The 24,154-nt window shown below is 33.9% G+C and overlaps 1 protein-coding gene across 4 annotated transcripts in view; it reads left to right on the top strand.

Annotated features, from left to right (window-relative positions):
* The window catches only part of LOC143244620 (transforming acidic coiled-coil-containing protein 3-like), a 102,252-nt gene that overhangs the window by 63,350 nt on the left and 14,748 nt on the right, over positions 1–24,154 (top strand). Inside the window, exons 11-15 of one of the 4 annotated variants that reach the window (XM_076489638.1) lie at positions 1,597–1,689; positions 2,056–2,162; positions 2,539–2,659; positions 2,938–2,988; positions 7,646–7,885. In XM_076489638.1, the coding sequence (XP_076345753.1) occupies positions 1,597–1,689; positions 2,056–2,162; positions 2,539–2,659; positions 2,938–2,988; positions 7,646–7,678 (405 nt within the window). In that variant the 3' untranslated portion in view covers positions 7,679–7,885. Of the gene's footprint in view, positions 1–1,596; positions 1,690–2,055; positions 2,163–2,538; positions 2,660–2,937; positions 3,594–7,645; positions 7,886–24,154 lie in introns of those variants that run through there. The other 3 variants (XM_076489637.1, XM_076489639.1, XM_076489640.1) reach the window with 3 other exon arrangements.

The raw sequence follows: 24,154 nt of genomic DNA, 5'->3' as shown, positions 1-24,154 counted from the left end.
TCAAAATCTTCATCACAACTGCTGGTTCCATTTCTGGTGTAGCCACTTAAGTTGGTACGAATACTGTAGCTTGAATGGACTGGCTCATTGAAGCAATCTTCTTATTTTGAATATTTCATAACATGACAGCTGGTGGAAATTTTTAATGTTCGAAAGTTTAAAAGGTTAACACTACAGTAAAGGCCTCTAGAGTCTACATATTGGATGCATTATTGAGCAATATGTTTTCACCCATGACCTCTTTCAACTTAAAAGTAAGGTATATCTTAGATATGGAAGGTAATGATAGAATATCCATAGTATCAGAAAAACCAAGTAGAAAGTACTTAATTAATATTATTTACAGTGATATACATGAAAGACATGTTGGAACTTTGGATTCCAACAGAGGGAAGGTTGAAGGCTTGTGGCATGCATTCAAAAAAGAATTTGGAAATAGAAGGCAGCACAAAATGAGAAAATAAAGAGGAAGGAAATACCTGTTGAAATACATTATAATATTGGGTAATTGTAACTTTGGAAAATTGGATGTCTCTAAAATGTGGAAAACTTTTTGTGCTAGTTAATTAAAAAAAGATGATTTATCTCAGTTTTTAAAGAGAAAATAATTTGTAATACAAGCTGAAAAGTAACAAGTTCCGTGTAAATACTACTTTGTAATTTCTTTTTAGTGAAAAACACTGTGTGTTTGTATATATATATATATATATATAAAAAGATCAATACTCTGTGTTTGTCCATCTCTATGTTATCTAACTACTTTAAGGCCACTGGTCCAATCTCAACCAAAGTTTGTAAGATGATATTGGAATAATGGACATGTTAATGTTATTAAACATTTATTATCTCTGACATAAGTTAATTTTAACCACATCCATAGATGGTGCTATATTCTTAAACAAAAGAACTTAAAATTCCTATAATACAACATACACCTAGTATATATCTGGAGCATGTACTTAGTACTCTCTTAAAGGAATAAAATGGAAAAACATGGCTGCCACTATTGCAATAACACATTAACTCAGTTGAAGTTTCTACTCCAACAGCCACCATAAGGCTGATATAAAAAGCCATTTGACTTTTACAGCTTCAGCCTGTAAGAAGCTTTTGTAGCCAATGACTTTCAATTAATTAATAATGTGAAACATTACAGAAAGGTATTAAATGCTGGTTGTTGAAAATGGGTAATGGAAGGCACTCCAACTACCATTACTTTGACTGCTACCTCTTTCTACAAAGTCATCCTGACCTTTACACAGTGTATATCATATTTTAAGTATATATATACAGAACTTTGGGTGAGGTAATAATAAATACTGTAATATAAATAAACTGTGTGAAGGTTAGGATTTGTGTTATTTTTTCATAGCATCCTCCCCTACATTTTAAGTTAATATGCTGGAAAAATGACAGGTACCTCAGCTCTTCATGTTTTTTGTCATAAGGTGATGCTGATAATTAAAGCAAAAGCACAAAATCAAAAATGGATTTTAAATAAAGCTGCTGTACACAGGAAATTACTTCTAATAGTTTTAAGATTTATCATGTAAATGAAATAAATAGCACTTAACCCATGTATTTTTATTTTTTTAGGCATTAGAAGACCTCCAAGGGGTAGAAAAGGCTTTTTCTGATCTTCATAAAAGGTATGAGAAGACTAAAAGCTTGGTGGAAGGATACAAACAGGTATTAAATTATTATTTACTTATGTTTACCAAGCTGATGTATGAATATATTTTACTGTAAAATTTCTCACATTACTGTGCATTATCTTTGATTGCTAACCTGACTCTTAGAGTAAAGCTCTAACATATAATGAATGATTTTATCCATGAACAAAATGGTATATTTTGTATTCATGTACTTGTGCAAAATGACTTTTGAAAGTGTTTTAACTTTCATGGCCTCTTCTCTGCTCCCAGTGGCTCAACAGCACATTTGAAGGCTTATAATGCTAAAAATCAAATTATATCTGTGGTTAACAGAGTAAAAAAAAAAAAGACCATTTTGTAACGTTGTGCTTAACAATAATCAAGCCTTTAACTTTCACAGAATGAAGAATGGTTAAAGCAGCAATTAAATGAGACTCAGTTGAAATTCCAAAAACAAGAACAGATGTTTGAACTTCTCAGAACTCGCACAGAAGAGAAGTTAGGAAGGTGAGACATTAAGAATATCCAGACAACATTCTAGGGTTATTTTGTTAGGTTTTATTAAAGATCTATTTGTTTGCAGTTTTTTTGTTGATTATTTTAAGTCTCATTTATTGCTAATGCAAGGTAAGCTTTTACTCCTCAGAAGAATATAATATCCTGTTTTAGGAAATTGAATTTTTAAGTACTATATCCAAACAGAGAAAAATAGTTTATCTGAAGATCAATCAAGCATCATTCAGTATATCAGCATAGAAAAGTAACCCCTAAAATACAATACAGACTGCTAAATATGACATTTTGATGATGGGATCAAAATGTCATATTTAGCAGTTTGTATTGCAATTATATATTGCAATTTTGTTTTGTTTTTGTATTTCAGTGCCAATTTTGAAATTGAAAATGCCAAAAAGGCCTCAGAAGCAGAGATAGCAGCTCTTAAAGCACAACTTAAGAAAGCTGAAATGAAAACCACTAGTTTAGAAAGGAACTTGGAGGAGAAGGTAAGGATAATTTATTTTGTATTAGTGCTCAAGTTTGTTTAATTGTCCAGCATGACATTGCAAAGCTTTGTTTTTATACTTTGCAATAACATGTTTTGTGCTTACAAAGTATGATATATTGAAAATAATATTATATTTCTTTTATTAATAATTTCTAATTATATTGGAAGAAATGCAAATAGTATACTTAAGTTATTATTGAGGGAATAGTGTTAACTGAGAAAACAAAGAAAGTAAATGTTCTTTGTCTTTTAAGACATTTTTCACTTTTTTTTCAGATGAAAGAAAATGCAGAGCTCTCCCACATGTGTGATGACCTTATTGCTAAAGTTGGTAAAGCTTAAATTATTTTGTGTTAAGTGACAAAACTATTGTCTATGTCAGCACTATTTCATTTATATATATGTAGAAATATGTTAATAATTTTAAATGTAAGCATTTATGATTAATGCTAATTTTTCAGAAGACAATAAGTTCCACCATTTCAGAAATACACCACTCTTTGTTTTGAACAAAATGAACATATCCCTCTTTACATAGCATGAAAGAAGATAATTCTTGTTTTTTTTCTGTTTTTAAAACATGTGGTGGTCATTTTTGCTTGCAAAATGTCTGTGTTTTAACATAACTTTGGATAATGAAGGTACATATAAAACTTTGTCTTAATGTTGCATAACAATGTTGGTTACTAGAATTGTAGCTACTCATGATTGGATTAAACAGCTTGTAGTTTTTGACTGAAATACATTTGTATGCTTTCTTAGTAGCAGTTATTTAGCTAAACATAATCTATGAAGTTGTCAGGTTGATTTTCAGTACCATATATATATGTATAATGTACTGATGATGAGCTTAAAAACTTGAGCTAGATCTACAGGTGTGTTACAATTAACTTATGCAAATAAATAATTATAAAATAATTTTTTAACTGCCACAGTGTCTGAAGTGATATACATTGTTTTAGCAATAAAGTACAACAGAGTAAAGTTAAGTTGAAGAAGAGAAGTAATAAAATATTTGTATGAATTTAAGAATATGAGAATGATTTGAGGAAAAGAAACTGAAAGTAAATGAGATTGAAACCCATGACTACTTTCAGGGCAAATACCATGACTAAACTACTGAGTCTCATTTTTAATATCAGAGTGCATCATCCTAAAAATTCATATGGCACTTCAGTTGAAATAAATTCTTTTTGGTTTTGCTAGAGAATTGGCATGCCTCAAGACAATATTTTCATCAGATTTCATTGCCATGGACTTAGTTATTAAATGAACAGAGTTATGCAAAAATGATCTAACCCACAATTTGTAGTTTTGAGTAAATGACCAAAATGGTTCACTCACAAAAAATCAGTGATCAACACCAAATGTTTGTTTTAATTTTAATCAATGGAAGTACCTATTATTTATTTTATATTAAAGAACATTTAAATAACAATAAACTATTCATTATGATTTTAAAATTGACAGTTAGTGGCTTGTGTAATTTTTGTCTAATGCAGATTTCCCCCAATTCTTACTTTCCAAAAAATGTCATCCAAATCAACTTTATAACAAGTTATAGATTTATTCAAAAAGACAATTTCCAAAACAAGTATTTTCAATCTAATCAGTAGTGCTTATTGTTGTAGCACTGAAGATGAAGAGAGCAGTGTTAGTTGTCTTTAGCAAAGATGAAGTAGGAGAATGTTTTGCAATCACTTGGAATAAGATACATTAGGTTTTTCAGATCATCATGCTTGACTGCAGTCACTTTAATGAAAGGATAGCTGAGGGCTCCTATTTGTACAACATGCAATGTTGAGCTACTGGGTCACATTTTCAAACAAAAAGGTCCTCATGAAAAAAACATTGCCTTCACTTTTTCTGTATATCATCTAATATGTCATCAGACAGTTGACTTTGTTACTACTTACACCTACTTTTCTGTTGACAACTGCTTTCTCCAGCTCACTTGTAATGAGAGGGTCTGATTTTTTCATCTCAAAGGTGAAAGGGTCTCTTCTAGTGGCATATTTACATTATATTTCTGTAGTCATCTATTGTGTATAGGCATTGCTAATTTTTTAGCAGAAATGTGACATCATCAAATTCCTAATCATTAAGAAGGAAGCTGTGTTCTGTAACTGTAAAGTGTATTAAGGCATGAGTCTGGCATAAATGTTACAGAAGCAATGTAATTTTTACATTTCCATTTTGGCTTTTCACAGGAATCACTTCAGAGTATTTTGTACTTATACTCTTTATCTTATCTTAAAAGGAAAACAAATTAAACATAAAATCTGAAATATCTCAAAAAGAGTGACAAAAGTACAAGTGCAAAAAATCTACTTCTAAGAGGAATAAAGAAGTTGAAAGAGTAATTTTCCAGGTTTATTAAAATAGGACATAAAAATCCAATACAGTGAATGATGACTGTGTGTGGCAACTAATATTAAGACTATATTGTAAAGTGCTGTTCAGTGGTCAGAAGGGAAAGTTGCACTATAATTTGCACTTTTTCATAGCTATTCCTATCATTACTTTGAAATAAGTACTGTTATAGGATTTTCCTTCAGTTGACAGTCAGTCTTGGTTTGTAAACCCAAGTCAGTGGTACATCATGTTAGAGCTAAAAATATTCCAGTCTAATATTTTTTTCAAATAAAAACATTTCTATGTGCAATATTGAATATAAAATAGTGCTAAAAGCACTTTGGACACCATTTCACACAAGAAAGATGACAAAATGAGATGGCACTGAGATGAGAAAAGTATATAATTATCTACATTCACATGTAAACTTTTACTGAACGATTCAACATCTTACCTATGTTATTTTCAAAGTTCTTCAGGAAATATAATATAAGCCATGTAAGGTCATTTTTGCATAACTGATGTTATTGATAGAATGATTATGGGTTGGAACTTTCTTATTTGTATCAGCAGTCTGAAAGGATTGGGTTTAGGTAATTTGTTACAAGAAATAGTAACACATGTTAGCTCATGAAATATAAACTGTTTTTGAGATTCTGTGGATTAGACTTTTGCATAACACTGTCCAAATCCACACCTCTGGCAACAGAATCACATTTCTTATGTTCTCTGTCTCAATTTTCATAACCTCTGTGTTATTGTCATGTGAATCTTTGAAAAAATCTCATACTTAATAAAAAATTCTTAATCTGTTTTAGGCATGTCAAATAACTTAGATAATTTAAGTACAGCTTCCATTACTTTTTCATACAAATTTAACACATTATTCTTGTTTAGCTGTTAGAGTTTTTGAAATAAAGATTTAGTTGTATTCCATTGTAATCCTTTTCTTATGGAATATAATAACTTGAATTTATACATCATAGATTTAACTTAACTAATATTCTATGTATTATAGGAAGTGGTAGCAACAAAAACATAAATTTTGCTAAATCAGTACAGGTATTACTTGGTTGCATTATGTATTTATTGTAATTTTAATGAGACAAGCATATTCTTAAAAAATACATATAGTTACAAGTCTTGTATTTATTTTTAAACAATTAAAGTAAGTTATTTGCTTCAAATGATTATGTTTTGCTTACTTCCTTTTAATATTTCCTCTTGAGCTTAACAGATCATAACTAAAAAAAATAAAGTTAAAAACGGTTATTAGTAGGATCAAGGTCCCTGGTGAGACAGCAGTAAGTCTACAAATTTAAAATGATAAAATCAGAGTTTGATTCTCTCTGTGGACACAGCAAATAACCTGATGTAGCTTTACTTAAAACAATAGCATGGTCAAACAAATCCATCTATCACCACTAACATTTTTTAAATCACTGAATAAATAAACCTTGCTAACAGAATAAAAATATGAATATTCACATTTATTACATTATAAAGGCACATTAAAAGTAAAAGTTATGATTATATTATTTTCATATTTTAGCCTCTATATCTAGTAAAGAATTAATTTAGATATATTTGAGTAATTTTTGTGCAGATGTTCTATAGTTGGTGTATTTCAGGTAAGGTTGAATCTATGATGTTAAACTAGCACTATTCTCCATGTTCAGACAAAGGTCATATATTAGAATGGTTGTGTTATGGAAGCATTGTAAGCCCATCACCTGAATTTATGTTCAAGACTTATAGTGAGGTAAAGCTAAACGGAGAAGCTGACAAAGTTGCAGAAGAAATAAATTTATTAAATCCAGCATTACTTTACTTCCAGTATGTAAACCTCCTCTGCTCTAGTAAGGTGAAAGTAGCAAACGTTAAAGATCTTAATCAAGATTCATAAAGAATATAATTGTTTGAAAATAAAGTACTATATGGTGTTGTTAGGAAAAGACAAATATGTAATCAGTAAGGTAGTATACAACTAGAAGGCCCTAGTAACATCAGTACAGTAATTTTCTTTCTCTTGAAAGGCAACATGTCATCACTTGAGAAACAACACCTGTTGTAATATTCTCTTACTTTGTAATCTAGTTCTCAATGTCATAAAAACTTGTACTAGCTTAGCCCTGTATATGCTACCTGGGACAAGGTAAAAGCCCACTTCAAAGGATAATAAAGATACTTGTTCAAGTTAGTTTGAGTTTAGATATTCTCTTCCTTGATTATGTATATTTTGATTAGCCATTAATATAAGTAATTTTGAGGACTTTAGTGTAACACAAAAGTAAGTTATCTCAGAATGTGTGATAGGTAGTGTAATTCTTGATAATAGATTTAGATGGACCACAGCTTGATGCTGTAGAGAAATTTAACGGTGTGCAACATAACAACTGGCAATGAATGTTAATCATAAATTTGACTGTTTTTTACCGTTGTACAGTCAATATGGCTGAGTTCAAAGCTCAAGGGCAAAAGCCCCTTGAAAAACTTGGCTGTTTCTGTGAATAATTTATGAATATTCCATGGGAAGGCATTTATAGACATTTGTGCTTTAGATCAGTATGATATTCATCATTAAATTTATATTTAGGAGTTGGTGTTTATGTGTAAACATTGTTTGAAGGATTACAGCAGCACTGGATTCCTGAATGCTTGAAGATCAGGAGAGAAGAAGCCTGTTTCAAGTATGGCTTTTCAGTGCCATAATATAAACAGGAATGTGTGGAATGCCTCTGTTGTGTGATATCAGGCTGTTGCATATGAAATGTTGGATATTCATGTGCAAATTTGAAACTTGATTTCTTGTGGCTGAATGAGAAACATTATTGTAAATTTGTCAGAATAATATAGTATGTTGTCTGGTTCATTTCAAGCTCACTTTATTTTTCTTACTTCAGAAACTAACTCATATTTATATTGATTTATGTCACCATGGATAAAATTTATATTAGTGTAATTTTCTTGTACAAGTTCAACTTTGGTCACAATGCAGAGACAGCACATTGTAATATCAATCATGCATTAATGATGGCACAACTAATGAGCACACAGCACAACATTGGCTTAGGAGATTTTGCTCCTTGAAAATGAGCCTCAGGGCCAGACAGCCATTAATGAGGAAGAATTAAAGGCCTTAGTTAAATCATATACCATGAGTGAACTTCCTAACAAACTTAATGTTCATTATTCAACAGTTTCCTAACATCTTGAAGAAATTGGTAATTTGAAAATGCTCGATAAGTGGGTACCACAAAAACTGACTGAAAACCATCAAACAAGACAAGTTTTAAATTTTTTCCTCTCTTTATGTGCAACACAAATGACCCATTTATCCATAGCACCTGTGATGAAAATTAGACTCTTTACAACAATCTACAATGATCCAGACAGTGGCTTTACTATAAGGAAGCACCAAAACATATCAAAACTAGCTTTTCACCCTAGAAGCTTATGGTCAGTGTTTGGTGGTCATCAACAGGTGTAATCCATTATTCATTCTTGAACCAAGGAGAAACAATTGTAGCAGATAAATACTGTTGTGAACTCAAAATTATGCATCAAACGTTACGAAAACAACCAGCAATAGCCAACTGCAATGGACCCATACTGCTTCATGATAATGTTTGCTCATGTGTTACTGTTCAGAGACTAAAGAAACTTCAGTATGAAATTTTACCTCATCCACAATATTCACCATATCTTTCCCCTACAGATTACCATTTTTTTAAAAATTTGGACATTTTTAAAGGAAAAAGTTTGCAAACCAAAGGTCAATTTAAAGTGTCTTTAAAGACTTCACTGCATCAAAGGACATCCAATTCTTTAAATATGGCATTTATAAATTAAAACTCATTAGCAAAAGTGTATTGAGTCTAAAGGGGCTTATTTTGATGAAATAAGTTAAACAACAAAAAGATATACTTATTTCACATTTTACTTTAAAAATCTGATAGTTCATATGTAACAGCCTGATAATTAATAAGCAAAAAGTTGTAGCTCAACAAATAAATGAGGTGAAATTACAGTAAAACAATAGCTGAATAAAACATAGAGCTTGTTGACTGTGTTTGGTTATGGTATGTAGCAGTAACACATAAGCAACATGGTTTGGCAGGACTGGTCCATATTGTGTCCATTAATCGTTCAGTAAGATGAATTATGAGATAAAATTATTGCTTACATATGTGACTGACACATGATGCATTAACTGTACATCACTTATTAACTTGTAGAAAAGTGGTTACACTAGGAACCAGAGTTACATGAGGAAGTTGATCTTGTTAATAAGAACAAAGTTTCATATAAGGTTAGCTGTTAATTCTGTGTCCATGAGTGGGGGTCGTAAAATGTATATGTATATATCACAACCTTTTACAGAGTTATATTCAAAATTAACTAAGCAACTTTATTAACACTGTACGTAACTTGGCATTGAAACTTCATTGATAATAAATACTATATTATATATGCTTTAATGTCTTAACTTGAATAAAAAAAATTCACTGTCTTCACTCATCTGTGTCAAGTGATACCTCTCTGCTTAACTTATTTTCAGGTTAGTTAGAAAGCCTGGTGAACTATAGTAGTTTTGGGGCACTCTGCTTTACTCTGAAATATTATATTTGAAAATTAAGTGAGTTATTTTTTCACAAAGTATATATTATGCATAAATCAGACTTAAGGAAGTAGGTTCTAAAGTAAAGGTGAACCTATAAGCAACGTTAAGTGGTAACTTTTTATTTTCATGTATATTTTTTATTCATCATAAGAAAAGTACTTACTATCCTTCTATAGATGTGCAACTTAAGTTTTTTGTTAAATTCACTTTAAATTACTCCAATTCCTAAATAAGGTTTAGGTGTAAACCTAACATGAACTAATGTATCCCTACTTAGATTTGGCTAACAATTCAAAGGACCACAACAGACAGCCTTTTCTATCTAGTTTGGAGATCAAAATTGCTTAATACGTATCTGTAAAGGTACAAGGATGATAGATCAAGTGAATGGAATACTGGTATATTTTGTGATACATCAGGCATACCATATGAGTTAAATCTGGGTGAATACGTGCCTGTCAATACATCTGAGATCATTAACTGAGCACTCAATGTAAAGAAAGAACCTCAGTGACTTATTGGATGAATATGCTTGTGTACTTATGGGATCAAGTAACTGCTTGTATTAAATAACAATAACTCACCACCACATAGGTATGGACAACTCTCGTCCAACAAAGCAACCATCATACCAAATTGTTTGAATCATTAAAGCTATAGCCAGTGCTAAGACAAACTAGTTATTAAAGAATGGGATTATACAACTTTGGAGAGTACTTGGTCATCTAAACTAATGATTATCAGGAAGAAGGAATGTACACCAAGTTTTGTATTTATTTATGATATTTATAGAAAGAAACCAGAGAGGTGTTGGATGTTTTCTGCAAGGTATTATTTTTTATATTACTGTTCTACTTCTGGAGATTCAATAAAGTTATAAGTATATGCACGTTGCCATTGGTTGACTGATAAATATTTTAGTCCAGTCTGTAATTAATATATTCACAAGACACTGGATAGCCCAGTGTGGGGCACATTACTGTAATTACATGGATCAGGAAGCTAAATGAACAGCCAGCTGTTTTCATATCACCATGGTACAATGATGTAGACGACTGAGTGATACAAACTATCAAGTTAAACTTTTCCATATTTGTTAATCCTGATCAAACTAACTGGAATCTACATTTTCCATTTATCATGATAACTGACAGTCCTAAAGGATATTTTCTTAACATTATTATGTTCAAGTGAGAAATCAGTTTGTTAATCTTGACCAATCCAACTGAAATGAGCACAATATGCCTTATGTAATGATTATATACATAGCAACTGAAAAGAGGTCTACAGGTTGATTGCCAAACATGCTCATGTTTGGTTAGAGAGACCTGCTCCTTGTTGAAATAATATACGGTCCTCCCCCTAGAGCAGACATCCCATAATGCCCACAATAATATAAATTGTTTAAGGTGTGTATTAGCTGAGGTGCACAACTTTCTACATTAATAGCTAGGGAAGGCAGCCAAATTTCAGGTTAGTTGGTACAATAATACAGGGTGTTCAGAAAGTCACTGTGCAGTTTTGTCTGTTAATAAATATGTAAGTGCACAGTGACTTTCCGAACACCCTGTACAATAAAGGAACATACATACTAGCATAGAGAATGGGTCTGACTGCTACATTATAGTGATACAGAAGCACCTCAGTTCTGGCTGATCAATACTGTATATTATATTATAGCAGATTGGTACATTCTGTACAAGTTACAATGGATGCAAAACATGCTAAAACATATGAAAAACTTTGATAAGGTGCATCTAAATGTTACATATGAGCTTATAGTACATTTACTCGACTAGAGGTCAAGTTTGAGAAATATAAGGATACTATCTCATTCTGTCAATTCACCCAGTTAGAGCTTTAAATCCTTACCAGGCTGTCTATGAATAACCAAAAGAAAAAATGTCATAGAGTAAGAACTAAAAGACAATTAAGACAGTTGGTAAATTGCCACTGACAGCCTCTTTGGAGTAAGTGACTGTTAGAAGTTCAGGGTTATTTGTTGATTTAAATATAAATGGGACCAAAAGAACTTAGCAACACTTTCTTTTGAAGTTACAGATCAAAAGTTTGCTGTAAGAAGTGTAATTAGATGTTATCAGCTTCACTATCTTAAATAGTGTAGCTAGTGTTAGTATAGAAAGTGCCTGGCGTATCATCATTTTCCAAGACGAAAAATATGAGAGTTCAAAGCTCTTCAAAAGGGGTATTAAAGTTCTTGCATTTTGACCTACCAATATAGTATAGTTATACATTCAATGGCTGAAAGGTAATTGTGGCCCTTTCCTTTTAACCTACTAAGTGAATATTCCAAGACAAATATTGTTCAGTATTTCTGCAGAATCACTCCTTTATAACAATTCTATGGAGTATATCACCAGGTTCTTACAAGATTCTCCCTATAATCATGAAAAATGTATGACATTTCTACATGAAACAAGTAAATTGTATTTTCACTGAGTGTATGTTGATATACAATAGTAGTAGTTATAATTACGAGTTTCAGAAAGTTGGTTGTGTTACATTTTGACTTGTATCCACAATTCCTGGTGTACTTTGGGCATCTTTTATCTGACTCTTGTCACTGTATGGTTGTTTCCATTAACGTGTGTATATTATCCACCAATCTGGCCTGCATTTGCTGTTATTATGTCAGTGTGAATATTTACATTATGGCGTCTACATTTCCATCCACTGTGCGTTTGATGTAATTATCTCGAAACTTCATTTCATCATTGTTCTTAACCTTTTTATATTTCATCCTTTTTAATGGATTTCTTTTGTTTTAAATGAAATCTTTCTGTTAATTTTTATATTTATTAGTTAGTTTCTTTAACTTGCTGACAAGCGTTGACAGTATATATTTCTCACGTGTAGTATAAATTTCACTGCACTTGTTTGATTACTCTAAAGGGGCCATTCCACAACTAGCTTTTTGGTGTTTCTTTTTTAATAGCGGTGATATATATAATCATACCTTGTATCCTAGCTTAAATTTGCTATTTATTGCTATTTTATGTATTAGGTTTTCAGATACTTTCAGCTGTCTTAATGTTTATTTGCAACTCAAATGATATTTACATTTTCTGCAACATTTCTACCTTACAATCCCCATCAATTATGGGATTAATTTTCCTTGAAAATGATGTGTTTTGCTTGGCAAGATTACATGTATACCATGTAATAAGAAAAAAGGACTTTTTTGAGCAAATTTGTTGAGCAAAATTGTTGTTTTTCTATATCCTATCGATAATAGTGAATCTTGCTCATACCATGTTTTCTGAGCTGCTTCACAATATTGTGATAACATGCCTAATAACTTTCTATAGATTATTTTTACTAATCCATCAGCAACTGTAATTATCTCTACTTTTCTTACCCTACTAATACGCATTTTGAAATGAAATGTGTGTCTTTTCAATTAACAAATACTGCAGTATTCTGTGTCATTATTATGATAGTGATTAAAATATGGTTGAAAAATATGAAACGACTAATATGTATTTATTTTCTAAATATAGTACTGATATTGGACCTAAAGTATTCATGGATATCATCTGAAATAGCATACTTAAATTTGTCTTTTTTATATATATAAACAGGTATTTCTTAAATATGGACTCATTTTATGATTAATAGGAGAGAGATGGGGTTGCTACCCAGGGACCCTGAGGCTAACGGTGACCCCAAAAATTCTATGCTAAGATGCTATATGTAAAGGATGTTGTTGAAAAATACTTAAAAAAAAAAAATTAGTACTACTAATATTATGAATAAATAGGGTCCGGTATGTACCTGATAATTAGGGCACTCGATCCACGATCTGGAATTACCAAACATGCTCGTTCTATGTGGTTGAGAGCTCAACCAGCCGCCGTAAAAATGTCGGATGACCTCAATTAGTTGAAAGTAAGACTTATGTTATGAAAATAATATTAGCAATTAAAAATGTACACATGCAAAATATGAATTTGTTAATAAATATACGTACATTTGTAGATTCAGATGTACGTTTAACAATGATGAAACACTTGCTTTTTACTTCAAAAACAATATGAAGGGAGCCCCAATCTTCTTGACTGTCTCAAATTCCAGAATGTGTTAATGCCACTAGATTTACATTTCTGGTATCTTCCAAATTAATCTCTTATATATTCTACTATATGATTCAGTATATTTAAAATATGCAGCCAATAGAGTATCATAGTAAGTACTAATAACTTATCTTTCAAAACTGAATGATACCTGTGGTAAACTCAAAATGTTTCTTATACATCTGTTTTTCTACACGACGAATACATATCTAATACGTACTCAGTTTCTTCTTGTATTAATCTGTGTATCAGTGAATTTACTGCTACATTTTTCTTCCGTTTGTGTTATTACACAATCTAAATCGCAAACTAACGTATAATTCACCTCATTAGTGTTTCTTCCAATATGGTCTGTGTATTACTTCAAAGTCGTAACCTTTTAATAGCAATGACCATCTTTTTGTACTTTTAGTATCAATGGGACACGTAAGGGTTCATTATTCATAATTATGGAAAATATTAACATACAAATAATAATGCAATGACTTAACAAAATGTACTATTACTCCATCATAGAGTAATATGTTTTGACGTTTTCTAATTATGTGCTCCAATATGCTGTTGAATGTTTCTTTCAATTTTTATCTGAAACAGGTAAACTCCTATTGCATAGTTTAAAACGACTGTGCTTGAAACAAATTCAACCTTTCAGCCACTATTTGTTGTCAAAAGAGTAGCCCAAGAGTTGGCGGTGGGTGGTGATGACTGGCTGCCTTCCATCTAGTCTTACACTGTTAAATTAGGGATGGCTAGCGCAGATAGCCCTCGTCTAGCTTTGCGTGAAATTCAAAAACAAAACAAATCTTCGCTGAAATCAGTGTAAACCAGATATTTTTATTATATATTTTTTTTAAATTCTTTAAATACTGAGTGAAGGATGGAAACAATTTTAAGTAAGTCGACCAAAACCCTTGTAAATGAATTTTATTTTACTCAACGTTTGGCTTACCTTTTTGTACTGTTTAATTATTTTAAATAATAAGAACTAAAAAGATCATACGTCTACAAAAATGTCGTAGGACGGTCATGGTGAAGTACGCTAAACTATTCTTAAAGAAGTCTGTTTTTTTTTTAATTTCGTGCAACGAAAGAGGGCTATCTGTTCCTAATTTCCCAATGTAAGACTAGAGGGAAGGCAGATAGTCATCACATAGACCGCCAATTCTTGGGCTACTCTTTTATCAACGAATATTGGAATTGACCGTCACTTATAATGCCCCCACGGTTGAAAAGGCGAGTATGTTTTGAGTGAAGGGAGTTCGAACCCGCGATCCTCGGATTACGAGTCGAGTGCCTTAACCACCTGGCTATGCCGGACCAAGAAGTTAAGAGTCACTGATAACAAAAATAAATGTAAATAATAATATTAAAATAAAATAAACCTTACATTAAAATATAGTAGTTTTCGTGGTCCAGGTTTTGTATCTGTCAAAAGGAGGGCTTTGGAATGAATCCACAGAGATTCTCCAAATTTCTTCTCAAGAAAATATTCACGATTTTCAAAAATTACAGTACAACATAATGTTCTATCAATTGTGCCATGTTAGTTGATATAATGTTCTGTGGTAACTTTTTTATTATCAAATTAGCATTGGCAAATATGTTCTTTGAAATGTTCATGTATTAAACGGCCAAATTATGTCTTTGTTGTGTTTTATTGTTATTGCAGTGGTGTTTTTTTTTCAGATTATGCAAATATCAGGTCATCCCATAAGTAATATCCGAAAATTTAATACAGAAAGCGCATCATCATTTCTCTCTTTGTAGAAGGCTTTAATGACTAAAATACACTGCTGGCCAAAATCTTAAGGCCAATGAACATAAAGAAAAAATATGCATTTTGCGTTGCTAGACTCAACCATTTATTTGAGTAGAGCTTCGAAAGATAAAAATAAGAAAAGGGTAAATAGAAAAAAAAACGTTTTTAGTAGTTAATGGGGAAAATGTGAACACTATGAAATTAGCCTAAATACTAGCTGGTGAAAAGTTTAAGACCATACTGAAAGGAAGCATTAATCGGTAAACACGTAACGAAAATTTAGTCATTTGTGTTCAAACATTAGCGTTGTCAACATCTCCCACTGACATCTTTTGTGTTACTTTGGGTAAAAACATGGCAAAGGCTAAAAAGTTGACAGAGTTTGAACATGGCAGAATTGTTGAGCTGCAAAAGCAAGGTCTCTCTCATCGTTGGTGAGATTGCGCATAGTAAAACTTCTGTTGCAAATTTCTTAAAAGATCCTGAGCGATATGGAACGAGAGTTTCAAGTGGTTGGCCCAAGGAAATTTTGCCGGCGTTGAGCAGGAGGATTCGACGGGTTGTCCGCAGGACACCACCCGATCGTCGAACCAAATTAAGGCCTTTAATGACGCAGAATGCAGCTCAAGAACAATAAGACGGCATCTACGAGAGAAATGATTTAAAAACCGTAAACGTCTTCAAAGGCCACGCCTCCTTTCACACCACGAAACAGCTTGGTTACACTTTGCTGAGAAGCACCAAACATGGGACACAGAAAAGTGGATGAAGGTTTTGTTCTCTAATGAGAAAAAATTTAACCTGGATGGTCCAGATGGCTTCCAACGTTACTAGCACGATAGGAATATCCCACCGGAGACATTTTCTACACGACACAGTGGAGGATGTTCCATCATGATCTGGGGTGCTTTCTCCTTCTATGGAACAATGGAGTTTCAGGTTATACAGGGGCGTCAAACAGCAGTTGGCTACATTGGCATGTTGGAGAGAGCATCCTTATTGACTGAAGGCCCTTGCTTGTGTGGAAATGACTGGATCTTTCAGCAGGACAATGCTGCAATCCACAATGCCCGTAGGTCAAAGAACTGTTTAGGACTTCTTTTTGGTATGGTTTTAAACTTTTGACCAGCTAGTATTTAGGCTAATTTCATAGTGCTCACATTTTCCCCATTAAATGCTAAAAAGGTTTTTTTTTATTTTCCCTTTTCTTATTTTCATCCTTTGAAGCTCTACTCAAATAAGTGGTTGAGTCTTACAACGCAAAATGCATACTTTTTCTTTATGTTCATTGGCCTTTAGATTTTGGCCAGCAGTGTTTGTAGTAAGACGGGTATAAAAATGTTCAGACAAATAAAAGAAACTAACCCAACTCCACTTTTTCAGATCATTAATCAAATAAACCCTTATTAAGATAGAAGTGTCTAAAGAGCACATTAGGCATATAATGCTTTATGAGTTTAAAAAAGCAATAGTGCAGCAGAAACAACATGAAATATTCAAGGTGTTCACTACACTCTTATGAACGTAACTCACCTTTTTTGGACAGGTTAGTGACTGGAGATGAAAAATGGATATATTATAAAAATGTTAAGCACCGCAGACAATGGCTCAATGCAGGTAAACTGGGTAAAACATAGTCCAAAATGGACCTCTACCCTATTCATCTCTTCCGGAGAACTATCTTGGTGGAAACAAGCTTGGAACATATGAAGATGTCAAAACTACCCCTCTACATTCTTTTCTTCCAAACCCCAAGAATTTATAGAAGTGGCGTTCAGAAGCTTGTGAATCGTTGGCAGGAAATAATTAATAATAATAGAACTTACATTGTTGATAGGATTTCAGACGCTTTAAATAACATTAAAAGCGTCTGAAATCCTTTCTCTTTTTCTGAACCTAAAATGGGATATTGCTTGAGGGATGACCTGATACTTATTTTTCTATATTTTAAAAGTTTCATTGTTGGGTAGTCAGTAACTCTGTTTTGTGGATGCCTACAATCATGAATCATATTCCGTTTATTCCAAGTTAAAAAAGTCTACTTTCTTGAGTTCTCATAAAACAGGCTTCAGCAACATGTTCTTGCATGCTGTATATTTCTATTTCTATTCACTCTGTTGCATATTTTTCGTGTTTTTCCTTTACTAGCATGGCCAGGTGGTTAAGCTGCTCGACTTGTAATCCGAGGGTTACGGATTCGAATTCCAGCTACACCAAACATGCTCGCCCTTTCAGCTGTGTTGGCGTTATAATGTAACAGTTAATCTTACTATTTGTTGGTAGAAAGAGTAACCAAAGGATTGGCGGAGGGTGGTGATCACTAGCTGACTTCCATCTAGTATTACACTGATAAATTAGGGACGACTAGCGCAATAGCTCTGGTGTAGCTTTGCGCGAAATTCAAAAACCAATCTACTTTACCAAGTGTTCGATATTCAAAACTGTTTAATGTAAAAGTTATTATTTAGTTAATTTAGTGATGGAATATTTAATAACTATTAAATTTTCATAGCAAAGGTGCTGAAAGTAATTATCATAAAATAAGTAGTTATAAGATTTCGTTATATAACTCGATACGAGTCTTATGCTGTGTTTGTAGTTCAAATGTGAACTGAGGTCACATTACTCGAATCTTCTTTATTTTTCTCGTTGCCTAAAGTGAGTATTGTTACTAAATATCGTCTCGTGGTTTGTAAATACTCTCAGGCGTCAATTAAATAATTTGCACACACACACATAAATATAGGTTACCAAGTTAGTGCAAGAAGTCAAGTTAGAAAACGCTAAGTTAGTGAAAGTGAAGTGGTTATTAGTTTAGCCAGCCATAATGGGCAGGGGCGTAGATCCTGGGGGGATGGGGGATGCATCCCCTTCATTTTAGGTGGGGGTATGGTGCATACAATCATCCCCCCCTACAGTTTGGTCTGTTGAGTTATTTTATTGCATTACAGGCCTACAAATTGTGTGTTTGTTCTTACCAATCGAATTACATAATTAGGCCTATATGTAGGGCTTTTTCAGTAGCCGAAATGTGCATCTTTAATATAGGCGTGCTTCTAAGCTTTTCGATCTAAGCGATATTTCGTAAGTATCAGTCAGTAGGCCTAAATATACATGTCGGGCATGCAAGCACTATCACGGAATCTGCCTACGTCTTGTACGTAGTGTAAAATTAAGTAAAATGTTCATCACAACAGATTGAACAGAGCATGAAATTCGAAAATATTACTTCCAAGCGAAAACTCCTGTGTTCTAGATCTGGTAGGCCATTTGTAGCTTGTAGCTGCATCAATCTTATGTGTATATTGTGAGGTTTCCTACGCCATTTGTTCTTATGCATGTCTAGCCGGTTTTATTGCCGAATGCCTTACTCTCCTTAGCTGTCGAAGACGCTGACCATAGTGTATGTTTAATGTACAGTTAATGACATGTTCGTGCCGCTCGGATCCAAACGCGCTCTACATCACCCCCCTCCGCTTCCTTTAGTCTGAGCCTCGATTTTACAACAGGGCTCATCAGACCTGTGTTTGTGGCCCTCGTTAATCCATAAAATTTCGGATTATCACCGCTCTCTAATAAAGTGCTGGCGCTTTATGGTAAAAGAACAATATGTTCTCTTATCATAGATAGTAAAAATATTGTATTTTCTTGTATAATTAGAACATAAAAGGAGTGATTTCAACGGCCTGAAGCCTCTACTTGAATTGTATTGCTAGTTTTTATTTAGGTGTTTTTATTTAATAGACGTGCTTATAGACATTATATCACAGTGTTTGCCTTTTGATGAGCTTTAACAGGAATATAATATATTTGTGACTGTTTAAGCATTTTTCGAGAAACTTGCAATCACTTGTGTTGTAACTAGCACACGTTATTGTCCCAGCGATGCCCAGGCGGTAAGTCGGCTCGGTAGTCACTGTTAGGTTCTCGCGTTCGACTTAAATACATTGTACAGTTCAGTCCTACTTCCATTCTATTCTATCTTTATTCGTTGTACGTTAGAGTTTTTCAATAAAGACTGTATTTTAGCCTGTTGAGTCATCTGGGAAACAGATTCTAATTATGACAAGCAAGCGTCTGAAACTTTCCAATATTAGACAGTTCTGCAAACCAATAACTAGTACCACAAGTGACAATGCAGATGCAGATAATCCAACAACTTCAAGCAAAGGAATAGAAACTTGCCATAAAGATGAAATACCATGTTCATCAGAGGACGAGTCTGAAAATGCTTGTGAAACTATTGCACATCATGAACCACCAGATAGTTGTGAAACAAGTTTGTGCAGTAATGAAAAATCTGACACTTCACAGATACAGCGTGGAAAGCCATATCATCCAGACGCACAAGCAAAATCTCAAAATATCAACATCCAGGGCAAGTGGTTTGATGAGTTCCCATGGCTGCACTTCGACAATCAGACTCAAAAATACATATACTTTCATTGTGCCAAGGCAGAAAATAGAGGCCTTTTTACTGGGAAATTGGAGAGGCCAGTGGAGTATACCTTCATATCCACCGGTTTTTGCAACTGGAAAAAGGCAAAACAGAAGTTTAATGAACACCAATCCTCCTCTCAGCACAGATTCGCTATATCTCCAGAAGGTTCACTTGATGTAACTCCAGTGACTGTCCAGCTACATGATGGAAAAAAGAAGCAGCAGGAAGAATGCAAAAGAAGTTTAGCCAAAATATTCAGATGTTTACGTTTCTTACGTGGACATACTGATACGGAGGGGAACATCCTGCAGTTAATGAAACTCCTGGAAGAGGAAGATCCTGAGTTGACGGTTTACTTGTCAAAAAAAACCACATCCACATCACCCCAGGCTCAGAATGAAATAATGGAGATGTTCAGCCATCAAATACTGAGGAACATAGTACACGAAGTGCAGCAAAGTAAAATATTTGCATTAATGATCGATGGCAATCAAGATGTTACAGGTGCCGAACAGGAAGCAATATGTTTACGATACGTAGATGAGAACCTTGGCGTCCATGAGACATTTCTTGGTTTGTACAGTGTTTCCAATACAACTGGTGAAACAAAATCCTCGATTATACTTGATGTACTGACGAGACTCAATTCGCCACTGTCAGGATTAAGAGCACAAACTTATGATGGAGCCGCTAACATGAGTGGTGCGTACAGTGGATGCCAGGCAAAAATAAAAGAGAAGCAACCGTCAGCTTTGTTTTTTCATTGCAGAGCACACAAGGCTAATTTATTAATGCAACATGCAGTTCAAGCTTGTAAATGTGTTCGAGATTCTATCCAGTGGGTATATGAACTTGGTGTCTTGCTTCAGAGGTCAGGCAAATACAAGACAATCTTTGAAAATATTGTATCGTCAGACAGCCACAATGGTCCAGTTAAGTACATCCGCCCACTGTATCCAACACGCTGGTTGTGCCGTGTATCTGCAATTACATGTGCTAATGATCACTGCAGAGACATTGTTGATTCTTTGTCTGAATTATCAAATGAAAAATCAGTGTAGCAGTGAAAGCACGAGGTCTGCTGGACAGATTTGACAAAGGAAAGACAGTTTTAGGATTGTTGATGGCTCAGCATTCATTAGCAGCATTAGAGGAACTAAACCGTGCATTCCAAGCAAAATCAGCGACAGTATCTGGCATGATTGAAGCATCTGCAATGACAGTTGAGCAATTGCGGGTATTGCGAACAGAGGAAAATTACAACTAGATATTTAATGAAGCTGAGAAAAAGGTAACTTCCCTAGATCTGGTACCTATTGAACTACCACGCATTCGCAGACCCCTCAGAAGGATCACAGGTGATGGCTCAGCACAGCAATTCTGCAACAACTAGAGATTACTACAGAAGCCAATATTTTGAATTTGTGGACATAGTCATAGAACATCTGACCACTAGATTCAATGCAGACAACAATGACTTGATACAATATCTGGTACTTGAGAACGTGATCACATCTAGCAAGATTGACAACTCGGTTATAAACTTCTATTCAGAAATCTCTGCACAACGGCTCGAGTTTCAGTTGCCCATGTTCAAAGGAACAACAAAAGCAGTATCTCTGAAAGGTTCAAAGGATGCTTACTGTAAAATGCATGAAACAAGCCAGCAGATGTTTAGTGGAGTGTTTCTTCTAATGAAAATTTTGCTCGTATGTCCAGTATCCAGCTGCGAATTTGAACGCAGTTTTTCTGCATTAAGACGGTTGAAGACGTGGTTAAGGTCAACTATGTCTCAGTGCCGCCTCAACCATGTGGCAGTTTGTCACACTCACAAAGTTGAGGTCGACAAGATAAATATACAAGAGCTTATGAAAGAATTCATAAACAGATCATCACAAAGGAGGTCTTCGTTTGGGAACATGTAGACTAGAGGACCAATTGAATCTTACTTCAATGAAAAGTATGAATAATTATGTGCTACATTGTATTGATGTGTAAAAATCAAGAGTTCGCAAAGATATTTATCAAGGGTAATTACTAATTTTATTAATATTTGAAAACGTAATTCGTGCAATGAAAGTTATTAGTAACCTTGTCAAGTATAATGGCCATCTTTTATACCTTGCAGTGTGCAGGAATAAATTCATGTGGCAGTTAATTTATGACACATTTGTCTTTATTCTATTAACATTTTGAAAACTGTTCACAACACCTCACTTATACAAACCTACATGGAAACCTTGAAGTATCGTGGCAACAAGATTACTCTGTGACTGCATGTTTACAGCTTTCAGGTTTACGTAATTAGAGATTACCAATTTGCAAATTGAATAGTCCACATAAGTGGTTGCAAAACTCATCCCCCCATCGGGAGTAAAAAATCTACACTCCTGATAATGGGCAATATTTTAGAATGAGTTTCACAGTTTAACAGAGATAAGGTGAATATTTTTGTTGTCAAATAGTGTTTTAAAGTAATTGAACCACCTTTGTCGACTTTAACCAAAAAAAAAAAAAAGACAATTATTTAAAGTTTTGGATACAACTGTGGTAGCTCACAGGGTAACGTAAGTGATCTATCGAATATTGCGCAGTCAGAAACAGAATCGAGAAAAATAATTCGTCTTGTCAGACGTGTTCTAAAGTAACTTAACTAGCCTGTGTGGACCTTTGATGTAAAGAATACTTATTTAAAGCTACTGAGTACAATTGTGGTAACCCATTGGCTAACGTAAGTGAGAAAAGATTAGAGAAGAATAATTCATCTTGTTAGTTGAGTTCTGAAGTAACTGAATTAGCCTATCAGGATTTTTCACATAAAAAGGAGACTATTATTTAAAGTTCTCGATAGAACTGCGGTAACTCTCAGGATAATGTAAGTGAATTTATTGTAGATTGTATACTAAGAAGTAGAGTAGAGAAAAATAATTCATCTTATCAATTGGATTTTAAAGTAATTTAATCAGCTTTTGTGGACTTCTGACAAGAAAAGAGGATTTTTTAATGCTTTAGACACAACTTTTGAATATGCTATTTTAGAACAAGTCACAGATGTCTGCTGTAAAAAAAGTCCCGTCCTCCAAGTACATATAAACCTGACATTTTGGTACTCTCTACTTCAGGAACAGTGATATGTCAGTTGAGCACGTGATAATGAACTGTTCACATAATAGCAGCTACTAATCCCTCAAAACCATTTTTACACTTGGATATGTCAGTCTATCTTGTGGAGTATTGCTGTACACTTGCCACAAACTGAAATATAGTTACTGCAGCGTCATGTTTGATCTCTCTAAACTTCTCACGAATATCTTCTTTCGTATGTTCATGGTGTTTCAGGAAGACCGCTTTTAACTTGTCATAGTCGACAGCATCTTCTGACGTCATTGCATGCACACACTTGTAGGTCTTTTTTTATGAAAAGTAGGCTTAAATAAACTGCCCAGTCATCTCTGTCCCAGTTCTGACTTTGAGCGAATCTTTCATATCTCTCCAGAAGAGCATCTTTCTGTTCGTCAGATTTGGGCAGTTTGGATCAAATAACCTTGATTCCATTATCATTTTTCGGTGATTTATCTTTCTGTTGGATGAGCTTTGCGCTTTCAGTTTTTTCTATTATTCTCTCTGTGTTTAGTCTCTCTCACCTTTTCTTCTTTCTCAGCTTGTGCTCTTATTTTCTTCTCTCTCTCTCTTTTTCTCCCGTTCTTCTTTTAGGACTTGCATGGTCGTCTTATGCTGGTACAGCGATAAGTCTACGGAGTTACAACGCTAAAATCAGGGGATTGATTCCCCTTGGTGGACTCGGCAGCTAGCCCGATGTGGCTCTGCCATAAGAAAACACACACATATTATATGGTCAAATGGTTAGGTCGATCGACTCATAACCTAAGGGTCGCTGGTTCGAATTCCCGTCACACCAAACATGCTCGCCCTTTCAGCCGTGGGAGTGTTATAATGGGATGGCCAATCTCCCTATTCGTTGGTAAAAGAGTAGCCTAATAGTTGGCGGTGAGTTGTGATGACTAGCTTCATCTGACCTTACACTACTAAATTAGGGACGACTAGAACCGATAGCCCTCGTGTAGCTTTGCGCGAAATTCAAAACAAACCAAACCAAACTATGAGTAGCTCATACATTATCTCATTCGATATGGTAACTTTAGCTGTGCATTCGTCGAGTTATTAATACCCTGTACGACACGATTATTAATTAGACACGG

This window comes from Tachypleus tridentatus, chromosome 2 (genome assembly GCF_004210375.1).
Source record: "Tachypleus tridentatus isolate NWPU-2018 chromosome 2, ASM421037v1, whole genome shotgun sequence".
NCBI classification, from domain to species: domain Eukaryota; kingdom Metazoa; phylum Arthropoda; class Merostomata; order Xiphosura; family Limulidae; genus Tachypleus; species Tachypleus tridentatus.
Note: the sequence above shows the minus strand (reverse complement) of the source record. Positions and strands in the feature narration are given on the sequence as shown.